General features: G+C 35.7%; 1 protein-coding gene across 14 annotated transcripts in view; it reads right to left on the bottom strand.

Moving 5' to 3' along the window:
• Positions 1 to 285: 285 nt before the first annotated feature.
• The window catches only part of LOC111044977 (voltage-dependent calcium channel type D subunit alpha-1), a 210,143-nt gene continuing 197,477 nt past the window's right edge, over positions 286 to 12,951 (bottom strand). For 11 of the 14 annotated variants that reach the window (XR_005572980.1, XM_039441476.1, XM_039441467.1 and 8 more), the window contains one exon: positions 1,385 to 2,366. Coding sequence is in view for 13 of the 14 variants with exons in the window: in XM_039441476.1 (XP_039297410.1) it covers positions 2,178 to 2,366 (189 nt within the window). In the remaining variant the exon portion in view is untranslated. Of the gene's footprint in view, positions 2,367 to 12,951 lie in introns of all 14 variants that reach the window. The other 3 variants (XM_039441464.1, XM_039441465.1, XM_039441474.1) reach the window with 1 other exon arrangement.

The following is a 12,951-nucleotide window of genomic DNA, read 5'->3' as shown; positions in this document are numbered from 1 at the left end:
GGTACCTGCTTGTTTTGTCATTTAGCCGGAAGTTTGTGAAGTAGATACCTAAATAATCATTGTTCATTGGTTCACTATCAATAGTGATATCCATTCAAACTATAAATATGAAGATTGAAAATTCCTTGGAGCTTTTTTGTTATTTCCTCAAACTTGAAATTATCCTGTGTTTCCCAGAGAATTCAGATTTTGAATATTCTATTGTCAACTATAACATGAAGTTGATTATTAACTCAAAATGAGAATGAATTCAAATGTTGTAACTTTTGATACATTTTTACTACGGTAAGCCTGGAAATAAACGTTGTTTTATATAATGTTCGATCTCGTTTATTTTTTTTCAATTTCATATCAAATCACCACCTATATCACTATGAAGAGGGGTGAACATGAGCTCCCAGATGAGAGCTGTAAAACCCCAAAACAAGTTAGAGATGTCTTATTCCATTTTCATATTATTAGATTGTGATAAAGGAATAAGAACATAATTTTCTTTCAATCAATTCAAAGATCATCCTTATTTTGTTCAATATGATGGAAAGCGAAAAAAATTAGAGAATAATGAATAAGTTCTCCAGGTCTAGGTATTTTCAATAACTTATACTAAAGTTAATAGCCTATATCTCTATTCAATTTGTTATACAAGTTTATATCTTTCAAAATAGAAATAGATGACCTTCTTTATTATGATTTTTACTTTAAAACTCACTTTTTGTGGTGTCATTTATTTTGGAAATATTTTTTCTTACTTTATACAATTATATCAATTCGAAAAACTTGTGAAGTTATTATTTGCTGTGGGATGTGTTTAATGTTATTATCGTGAAGACCGAAATTTATCAATGTTCTATACAAGTTGCCTTTTGGCTATCCCTCTTCAATGTAGTTGAAGTGAATTTTGAATTTGTTACCTTTTAACAGCATTTTTTTGGATTTGATTTTTCTTTCTACTAGTGTTAATTTTTGTTGGGATTTGATTACTTTTTGTATTATAGTGATTTCTGTTTTTGTTGAAGTATGGTTGGAAATCTATTCTATTAGTTTTTGAAAATCGATTTTATTTTTATAGGAAGTTGATATTTCCAGGTCTATCTATGAGAAATGATTTCATTAAGTATTCAAGTTTGACGGAATATTTCCGTTGGATTTTGGTTCGAAATTGATGTTATAAGCTTTTTGAGAATTGATTGTATTTTATTTTAATAATTTTTATTTTTGTTGAATATTGTTGAAAGTTGATTTCATCAGGTTAAAAAGATCTGAGAAATGATTTTATTATGTATTTTAGTGATTTCTATTTTTGTTGGAAACTGATTTTATTAGTTTTTTTTTTTAGAATTGATTGTATTTTGTATTTGTTAATTATCATTTAATCATTTGGTTAGAAGTTGAAGGTTTTATTATCATTTTTTTCAAATGTATTTCATTTTGTATTTTAGTGATTTTTAATTTTGTTCGAGATAGATTTCATCAGTTTTTTGTCTGACTGATTAGGCCTGAAGTTTGATGAATAATTTTTTTGCGCTCTCAGAACTATAAATTTTAATAGGCCTGAAATAAATATTACTTCATGAAACATGATGGGAGAATAATCAAGTATGTTAATTGTTTCATTTCAGCCTGACGCTCCAGCCAAATATTTCTTTCAAATCTCACTTAATATCGGAATTCAGATATTTTAGGCTGTGAACGTGAACAGAGTTTTATAATACTCTTATATATCTATGAAAGACAAAAACTACAATATGAAATAGTTGTCAAAGTTGTTAATCACATGTGACACATTGAGAAGATCATTGAGATATATACTTAATTCCTTGATATTCGAATTATAAATGAAGGCTATATTTATTAGTATTATTATAATATTATTATTCATTTTCAACAATACATTAAGAACAACAATAATATAGTCAACAGCAATATAATATTTATAATGATCCCACATTTTGATACTTGAAGAAGTACCCGATTAAAACAAGAAGTAATAGTTGGTTCTTATAATCACAAACAATAACAATCCTTCGAACATATACGCTAGCCTATGACAGCAGTTGGAGAGGTAAATGGAAAGGGAAGCAGTAAAAAACTCGAGCTGCTGATTTGGATTTGGACCAGATTTGATCGAGGCACTTTGAATGTAGAGGCAATATTTCACCAAGTGGCAGTGTGCTGTGCTATAAGTGAGTTTTCTCCAGAGAACCTTGGAACGAGAGAGGTCTACCTTTACGTTCTTGAACTAGCAGCCTGTGGGCAGCTCTATCCATCTCTTCCTGGGTCATGTCCATGGCTTCCTGCATCTCCCGTGATGTGTTTCGCACAAAGTCAGCATCACAAAACTTTCCCAGGCCTTGTTCGACTAACACCTGTACAGTCAAACAAGACATTATCAAATGCACAAATAATAACAAACGTCACTAGAACTGAATAATATACAAAAAATACTGTAAAAATTTGATGCACTGAAATATCAAAGGACGCTCAGAATGTGGTGATGTGTTAGGTAGTGCAGAATAGTTTCTGAAGTGCAGCAAACATACTTTGCACGTATCAAATTTTTCTCATTCACCATTGAATAAATGGTAGCTTTACATATACTCCTTGGCTTTTCTGTTATTTCATCATGGATAAAAATTATAAACACATGAAAAACACTAGTGGGGTACTCTGAAGGATCTAAAAAAATTGTTTAATTATTATATTTTGCCTGAGAACACCTGAAAGTCAATCAACTTAGTAAAATACAAATTAATGTAATAGGCCTACGACCAATTGTTAAGAAAAAGTCCTGGTTCTAGAGATATTTCATAAAACAATTTGTATTCTATTTGTATATCTGGTATTCTATCAAAAATAATAAACAAAATATGTTTTTATATGAATTAAGTATAAAATATGAAAGTCTTCTGAGCTCTCTGGGATGGAGGGCTGACCTGGCCGCCTGGAGCCGCCACTGATGCAATATGGAGTTCTAGCAAAGTTTATCAAGATGCCACAAAAATCTAAACCGTGAATGCATATACAGGGTGGGTGAAAATTCCGAGAACGGCTTAATATCTCATAAACAAAGGTAATTTGACGATCGGTGTGATTGGGGATTCGGGATCCTACTCAAATTGAAAATACTACTTCAGTAAGACTTTAAAAACTGGTCCAGCATCTTGGATCTGCCATTTTGAATACAACTTCATGTTTTTTAGGTGAAACACCGCAGGCCCTAGTTCAAAAATTGCCACCACGTAGCGCTTTAAAATCATGCAAAATATTTCATGCTATTACTCGCTCACTATTAGAGTAAAACTTGTTTTGAAAACTGATTTATTCTTCTAATATCTATCTCCATGCCGCTACCATGTCGATTTATTTTTATTTTTTATGTAAACAAAAATAAATTTCTTAATTTCAAAGTGAACAATTTTTTCAAGAATAACAGGTAGTCATTTTGAAGATTTGATGATAAAATGTTTTTATCATTTTTCAGCTTGAAGATCGAACCAGTGGTTCCATCGGAATCATATTTACAAGTTTTATCTCTATGATTTTTTATGCGCTCCTACCCACCACCCCATCCACACGTCACTCAGGCACTTTCCACCCCTACACACAAGTCACTCACCCACCACCCCACCCACAAGTCAGCCTTCATTCTTAGTGCTCAGGCTGGTCACAACTTTTCTTAGTTCTTCAGCTTGTTCACTTGCCATGTTGACAGTGATCGTGGCTAGTTCAAGGACATAGTATTTCCAGGTGCACTTCCTATATAATTTAGATTTCCGTATTATATATGTTTCTCTGGCATTTTCGGCCGGTAAAATGGATTCAAGACTTCACAACTTCATAGGAAGATGGTCATGCGATACATTATTTGAATACGGAATTTTAAGACAAAATGAATGGTGAAAACCGCACATCGATATCTCAAACCGTTTGGAAGATATTCACTTTATTAGTCAATAGTCAATACCCCTTATTTATTTAATTTCTGATTTCAATTCAATTCAATAATTCTTTATTGAGGTATTCAGCACACAATGATTAATGATTAGAACAAATTTTTTTGATCTAGACTAAACTACATGAATAGCTATAGTTGAATGACTAAATCGATAGACATACAGAAGAATCCAATAATCAACAAAGTCTTGAAGGTCTTATTTTGCAAAACGTAAATTAAATAAGTTACATGATAAAAAAAAATACAAACCTCCATTAGAAAAAAAAATAAACATGTAATGAATAGCCTACACAATACCCAATCAAAGTGCTCTGACCCAGCAATAAAGGTATAGTCCCACATGAGTCATAGACTTGTGTGTGGGACGAGTACCGTCATATACTAAGTAATTTGAAATTGAAAGTGTCAAATGAAAAATTCAAAAATGAAAGGAAAAAATAAAAAGTTTTGAGCAAAGAACAGCAGCAATGAGAGGAGATAAACAAGAATCAAGGTAGGTACATAAAAGGCGAGTCATTTATATTATAGTTTTGCAGATGGCAAAAATGTTTCCTGATTCCGAAGCTAGGGGACTTCTTAAACGGTAGATCTGAGTTACTCTTTTATAAATTAAGAGTACAAAGTCTCCAGCAGATGTTCAGAGTTACAGGCACCAGTCTCGTATAACCAATTACAAATAATTTTTTTGTAAGCAAGAATACCAACAGTGGGATCAACTATTTCTCTGTTTGGGGCTTTTCTTAATAGGATGTTGGAAACATAAAACGGGTTTGTGCGGTTTATTGATTTAATAATTCTAGGGACCTGTAGGCCCACATTTGCAGAGCTTCTAGTATTGTAATTATGCGTTACTTCTGTGACAATACAATCCCTATTTCTGAATGTAAAAACAAGTACATTTTTTATATATATTTGTCTGAGAGTCAGTATTCTGGAGTAATTGAAAAGTGCTTCTGTGGGGTACTGCTTCTCTAATTTCAAGCCTGCTTTAATTATCAGCTTCTGTATAATATACAGAGGCTCTAACGTAGTTTTAGCCGCTCCACCCCATGCAATTATACCATAACTAAGAATCGATTGGACATAGGCAAAATAGACTGACTTAATTTCTTTTTCATTTAGTATGAAGCTAAGCTGGTAAAATATATAGATCATTTTTCGGAGCTCACGTTGCAAATTGATTATATGATTTTCATATCTAAGATTACTGTCTATCATAACACCTAGATAGTTGTAGCTTTTTACTCTCTCAATTGTCTGGCAATTGCAGTCAATGCTATAGTTATCGTCGCAAGAATGGAGTTTCAGCATCAAGTCATTAGGGGGCTCACTTGATGTTCTAAGTGCGATAGGCAGACATTTTGTCTTTCCCACATTCATGGTAAGAATGTTTTGATCACACCATGCCTTCAGCTTCTTCATTCCTATTTCGGCTTTTAGGTAAGTTTCATTCCAGCTTGCACCCCTGAATATAACTGCAGTATCATCTGCGAATAGAAACAGCTCTCCTTCAATATTAAGCTTATCAATATTATTTATATAGATAAGGAACAAAACCGGCCCCAGGGTACTGCCCTGCACCACACCGTATTCCACATCACTAACTCCACTTAGTTTCGACCCAATGGAGACAACTTGTTTTCTGTCACCAAGGTAACTCTTGAACCAGGCCAAAGCCAAGTCCCTCACCCCCATAATCTCCAGTTTTGAGAAGAGTATACTCCTGTCAATCGAATCGAACGCTTTGGCCAGGTCAATAAATACTGTTAGAGCTTTCTCATCTCGATTGATTGCCTCCATAAAAGTGTTATTTATGGAAAAAAGTGCATCTGAGGTATTCTTACTCCTTCTAAAGCCAAACTGAACATTAGAGAGCAAGTTGTTCTCCTCCAAATAGCTCTGCAGTTGCACCTTGACACATTTTTCCAATAGCTTTGACACTACACTTAGCAGGGATATGGGCCTATAGTTGTTCATATTATCTTTACTACTGGTCTTGTGATTCGGTATAACCTTGGCGACTTTCAGATCATCAGGAAATACACCAGTTTTCAGGCTCAGATTTATAAGGTGATTTAATGGGACCAATAGAATATCAATATTGTCTTTAATTAAACTGTACTAATCCCATCAAAACCTGGGGCCGAGCCACCTCGCATATCTCCTACAATCTTTAAGAGCTGACCTTCCGTGACTGGCTGTATTTGAAACTGTAAATTGGGATTGTTACACAAAGTGCCTTCATGAAGTTGTTCCTGTGAGGGGGGAGGCAACTCTGCAGCTAACTTACTTCCTACTTTTGAAAAATATTCATTAAAAGCATCTGCCACCTCCACTATGCTCTCTTCTCTGTCATCCTCAATATTTTCAAGAAAAAGTTGTATGGGGAGTTGCTGTTTTTTTACTTTAGTTCCATTGTACTCATTTATTATTTTCCAAAACTTTTTCGGATTATTTGCATTATCAGTTAATTCTTTCTTGTAATAATTAATTTTAACATATTTCAAACTTTGACTGAGTCTATTCCTGAATGAACGAAAATTATGAAGTAATTGCTGGTCGCCAGGGTTATTTCTAACTAGTTTACTCATCCTATCCCGTTTTCTAATTTCCCTTATCAGCTCGGTAGTAATCCATGGCTTGAGTTTTTTGGGGCATGTGCGTGCTTTAAAAGGCTTTTCAGCTTTCTCCTTTAACTGACAGATTATTCTCAGAAAGTGAGCACAGCAGGTGTTAGCCTCCTGTTGCATTGTTACCTGATCCCACGATTGTGCCTCAAGCAAGGATCGAAATTTTACCTTATTGAAATAAGTTTGGTGTGTGTGCATAGGTCTAGGTTCGACTTGTGGTTGGACTATTTTGCATAAGACAGCCCAGTGGTCAGTTACATCAGATTTCAAGATTCCCGCGTTGACTGCGTTGCAGTCTGGATGCTTGACAAAAATGTGGTCGATACATGTCTGAGGATAGTCGGTAACTCGGGTAGGTAAATAAATGCCTTCAGTGAATCCGTTCGAGTACATAATGTCCAAGTATCTGTCTTTATCATTATGCCCTCTGTTAACGGGTAAAGTGTCTATATTAATGTCACCTAAAAATAAATAAGATGTGTCTCTTTTTTCAAAATTACAGTAAAATGTCTCTAAATCATTAAGGAACAAATCAGAGTTCATAGCTGGACTACGATAAATCAAAATGATGGAATAATTTCTATCATTCAACTTAAAATCTGTTTTCAAGCCAGATGCCTCGCCTAATTTTATTTGATCTGTTTTACTGTTTAATTTGGAATCAATATAAACCACCGTACCGTCACTCCTATTCCATCCCGCAACCGTACTGAATACTTCGTATCCCTCTAATTGTGTTAAGATTTTGTCATTATCAATCCACGCCTCACTCAATGCAATGAGATCAAACCTTACCTTCAAACTCTCCAGAACAGTCAAAGCCTCGTCTATGTTCTTATGATAGCTTCGTATATTAAAGTGAATTATTTTTAGACTATTCGCCCCTTCTCCCTCATAAAACTGTCTCACATCATCGTGCTCATTAAAGTATTCGCACTTTACATGGCCAAACTCATCTAAACCTACATTGCCTCTGCTCTCTCCCATATAATGTTAGGCTATATGAAATAGAAATAATGTGTTTATATAAGGCTTAGGTAAAGCCTGGATATGGAACGGATAGATTGTAGATAAGAAAAAATAAAGAGAAAAAAAAATTATATCATATCATAAAAAAAGAGAGAAAAAAAATAGCTGACTGCTCAACCGTGCACAAAGAATATAATAAACAATGTTTAATGACTCTTTTCGATGAGGAAGTGATAAATCTTTATAGCTTCCCATTTAAAATGAAGTGCAGTTATCATTAATTATTCATTTCAATGTACGATAGAACATGATATAATAAAATGTTCAAAACTCAAATTTCAACTCATTCTTGTGTGTGCTACAACTAAATAATAAAAATCCATCGCATAATAATCCACAGGCATACAAAGACATTCACACCCATTCATACTCATAAATGAAAGAGACAGGCAATAGAGGAGAAAGAAGTGCTGTAGAAGTCTACTTGAATTAGGAATTAAAATCTTTATCCGAGAATGATAAGATAATCCAGCTGTGAGGAAGACTGAATATTGTGTATCGAAAACTGATTTTTAAACTTCATACTGTGTACGGGTTACGTAAATTGACACAATATCTTGTTATCATAATGATAATCATTATCCTCCGATTCTTAGCTTATTTCTTTTATACCGTTCGAATCCTACACCCCTGCCTAAGTCAGTTATATTTTGTAACTCTGATTGAATAAACAATACCTATCTCATTCATTATCACTCTCTCGCTCCACCAGACAATTCTCACTCACCCCCCCTCCCCCTCTCATTCACTCTTCCTCCATCCTTCCACAGATTCATTCAAGTCTAATAACAATGCCAATCTTCGGCATGGCACAGATATCACTATTTAATCAGCTAGAAAGTTGCTACTAACGATGCATTTTTCCTAAATACAGTATACTGAATTTTATCAAATATATTGAATAATCATTCATTCACTCATACACTCATACGCACATACTCATACTCATACTCATATTACACACACACGAAAAAAAATAACAACAATAAAAAGTAACTTAATGCTATAGTGTTCATCATTAAGTTAGTCCAAGCTCATAGCACATTTATTTCAGTTCAATTTTTTTCTGTGCTCAATTTTTTCAAGTCGTCCTCACTCCCTATTACGTAGACTCTGCCTGCATCCTCCTTCCTTACTTTGACCCGGCCGACCCGATCGGCCCACACGTGACGCACCACCTTCTCGCTCTGCGCCCTCTTAGCCATCGCGAATAGCTTCCTTCGTCTCGGTGTTAGCGACTGGTTCAAGTAGATGTTGTGATTTCCACTCATGTTTATGTTGTTAGTAGTGAAGCTCTTACACAACTTTCTCTTCGACAGTAGAGCGTCCTTAACACCTTGCTGGACAAATTTAACAATTATTCCCGCAGGCATATTTATATTTTTATTTTTCGGCAGCCAATGGCACGCGTCGATCGATGTATGATCCAACGCCACGTCCAGAGCTTTACCAATCTCCACCACCCTATCATAACAGTTCTCTCCCTCGGTTTCTGGTACCCCAAACACTTCTATCGTATTTCGTCGGCCATACTGTTCTTGGTCGTCCTGTTTGAACTCCCACTCGAGAAGTCTGCTATTCAATTTAATATTCTCACTGACCAGAGCGTCGATCTGTCGTTGCTGCTTGGCGATTTTAGCAGAATTGGCCTCCAGTTTTTCCAGAACGGCTGCTATCTCTGAACTAAGTTTTCCCAGCAGTTCATCTTTCAGAACAGATAGTAGTTCAGTCATTTCCCCCAGCGTTACTGGCTCACCACTTCGCGAAGATGAAATTGAAGATTTAGCGTGCTTAACGGGGGTCGAGTCTGATTCAGATCTCTGCCGACGCAACACACCAACACACTTCGCGCAATTCCAGTCCTTGCCTTGCAAAACGTCTAAATCGGGGTCTTTGAGGTCGACACACTTAGCATGATACATATTATTACAGTTCACGCAGTTAATTTTTGATTTGGCGGTACGGTTCACCGGGTTATTACAAATACCACATGAACTCATTTTGATTCAGATAAACAAAAAGAACTTTTCTATTCGTACGGGTCACCCGATATTTAAACAAACGAGTCTCACAGAAATTCGAATTATTGCACGGCTGTACAAAATGTTTTTAACAATTCATCACAGTTCACTTTCAAGTCAAAACCGAATCGACAAACAGATAAGACGAGAGCTCCGAGGAATCAACTGTTCTCAACGAGCTCCGAGCTGATACAAAATACTATTTGCATGGTATTGACTAATAATTTGAATATCTTCCAAACGGTTTGAGATATCGATTTGCAGTTTCCGCCATTCATTTTGTCTTGAAGTTATGTATCGCAACCTTCCTATTTAAAAAAAAGTTACATTCAAAATGGCGGACCAGAATTTTAAAGTCACAGTGAAGTAGTATTCTTGATTTAAATAGGATCCTCAATCACACCCACCGTGAAATCACATTTTTTATGAGATACTAAACCGTTCTCATACTTTTCACCCACTCTGTATAAGTTTTTAATTGATGTACATTCTAATTGGGAAGCAAAGGATACGCCTGTCATGTGGTAAAAACCAAACCCTGCAATCAAATGGTGAGTTGTCTATTGATAGTATCAATATCAACTTTATCAATATCAACAATATTGATTGATCAATATCAACGTTAACAGAGTTGTAATGATCAATGTGAGATCAGCTTTATTTTGCGGACCAGAGCGTTGGAATTTGTAGTAGGTAGGTACTGAGAATATTTCTTATGTCACTAAAACTATTTTAATGGGGACAGAAGCTGACCTATTGGGACTATTGACATGGGTTGAAATTTATTGTTTACGATTCCACCGGCGTTAAAGGAGGGGTATTGTTCTAAATTCTTCCTTGAACATTCCATGCCTCCATTGAGATAGGTTTCACCATTCAAAGTTAATATCTTTTCTGAGGATAAGAAAATAATTTTATTTTTTTACTGCTTCTGTTGTATGCGGATGATCTCATACTTTTTGCTCATACTCCTGTTGACTTGAGAAGGACACTGGATGCACTGAATGATTGCCTACTGTTAGATTTTTTTTATTTACTATTGCTATCTAGTCATGAGATTAATGAGCAAATTTTATCGAACCTAATCTACTAAATAATAATTAAATACAGTGGAACTCTCACTGGAATCTCTTACTGCTAATGATAATATTATGTACTTAAATTAAATAATAGTACTATAAGGCATGATTTTATTGTTTCACTCAATCACTGCTCTGCTTTTTCACTTGAAACCACTTGCACTACACTAATTCAAATGGCTTTCTCCTTTTGAGCCTCCACACCAATCCTCCGTTGTCTAGCAGCTGGATTGCTTCGACGTTGATGTGTTGGTGGAGCCGTGCTTCATGACTCTCTGCATACTGCTGAATCTCACAGGATACCAGGTTGACTCCCAGATCTCTATGGATGTCGCTGTTCCGCACATACCAAGGAGCATCAACGATGTTTCTGAGCACCTTGTTTTGGAATCGTTGAATGATGGCGATGTTAGTCGGTTTGGTGCAGCGCCACAATTGGATACCATAGGTCTAGACAGGTTTGAAAATCTGTTTGTACAGGAGAACTTTGTTTGGTATTGAAAGTGATGTGTTTCTCCCAATAAGCCAGTAGGATTTCTTGTATTTTATGGTGAGCTCTTCTTTTTTCTTTTGACATGCTCTTCCCAGCGAAGCTTGGCATCAAGAGTCATGCCGAGATATTTAGCAGAATTTGCATGTGGTAAGTTGATATTATTTAAGCTGATTGGATGGTACTCATCAGCTCTCCTGTTGATGAAGTTGACGTGAATTGACTTGCCCTCATTGAGTTTCATCCTCCACTTTCTGGCCCAGTCCTGTATTCTGTTGACAGATCTCTGGAGCTTTTCTGTTGCAGTATGAACATCGCTGTTGACTGCTAGTAGGGCGGTGTCGTCTGCAAACGTGGCTGTGGTATTCTCCTCCAGATTAGGAATATCACTGGTAAAGAGAAAATAAAGCACTGGCCCCAAGACACTTCCCTGTGGAACTCCTGCTTTTATCTCTCTCAGATCAGAATATGAATCTACATACTCGACTCTGAAGTACCTGCCACCCAGATATGATTGCAATATTTCTGTGAATTGCTTGGGAAGCATTTTCTTCAACTTGTAGAGAAGTCCATCATGCCATACTTTGTCGAAGGCTTGCCCTATGTCAAGAAAAGCTGCTGAACAAATCTTTTTTTCTTCCAAACTCTTCTCTATTACATTAACTATCCTATGTACCTGGTCAATTGTGGAGTGCTTTTCTCTGAAACCAAACTGATGATTAGGAATCAATTGTTTACTCTCTATTATTGGCTTGAGCCTACTCAATAATAACCTTTCAAACAACTTTAATAACACAGGTAACAATGAAATCGGCCTATATGAAGTTACTTCATATGGTTCTTTTCCTGGCTTGAGCAGCATTATAACTTCAGCTACTTTCCAGATTCCTGGTACAAATCTAAGTCTAAATGAAGCATTTAGAATGTTTGTTAACTTGGTGAGTGCTTTCCTTGGCAGATGCTTCAGGACTAAGCCAGTTATCAAGTCAAATCATGGAGTTTTCTTTGTATTGAGAAGCTTAATTTCCTTTTTAACTTCTTCCACCGAGACACGTAGAATTTCTTGATTCTCTTGCATAAAATTTTCATCAGTTTCTAAATCTTGTTTCTGTGGTCCATTATTTGGCTGGAAAACTTTAACAAGATGATCTGCGAATGTCTGTGCTTTTTCTTCATTGTTTCTGGCCCATTCTCTGTTTTGCTTTCTGATAGGAGGAGCTTGTTGAATAGGTGTTTTCATTCTCCTAGATGCCTTCCAGAGCAAGTAATCAGTGTTTTTTCCTCCTGTTAAGTTGCGCAAGTAACCATTGATCGATTCATTTTTAATAGATTGTATCTCTATTTTCAGCTCTTGAGTTAGATTATTCAGCAATCTCTTATCTTGGGGAGAACGTGATTGCTGCCATTTTCTTCTACCTCTTCTTTTCTCCGCAATCATTTCTCTTATTTCATTTGGGTAGTTATTTCCAGTTGTTCTTCTTCTACTTGCTTGTGAAGTATTACACCATGCTGCCTGTTGTATATCGGTTACAAATTTTTCCAACTCGTCATCGAACTGATCTGCATTTATTAGTGGTGAATTAAGATGAATTCTTCCCTCCAGCATTAATTTTGTTGAAAGCCATTCCAATCTGTATGCTCATTAACTAATGTGGTGCAAGGGCTTTGTTTCTGAAAAATAGTGTCACTCAACTTCAGGATGATAGGGGAGTGGTCTGAATTAATATCAAAGATTTCCTCAATTTGT

Source organism: Nilaparvata lugens, chromosome X, assembly GCF_014356525.2.
Source record: "Nilaparvata lugens isolate BPH chromosome X, ASM1435652v1, whole genome shotgun sequence".
Lineage (NCBI taxonomy): Eukaryota > Metazoa > Arthropoda > Insecta > Hemiptera > Delphacidae > Nilaparvata > Nilaparvata lugens.
The sequence above is the reverse complement of the archived record's forward strand: the minus strand, read 5'-3'. Positions and strand labels throughout refer to the sequence as shown.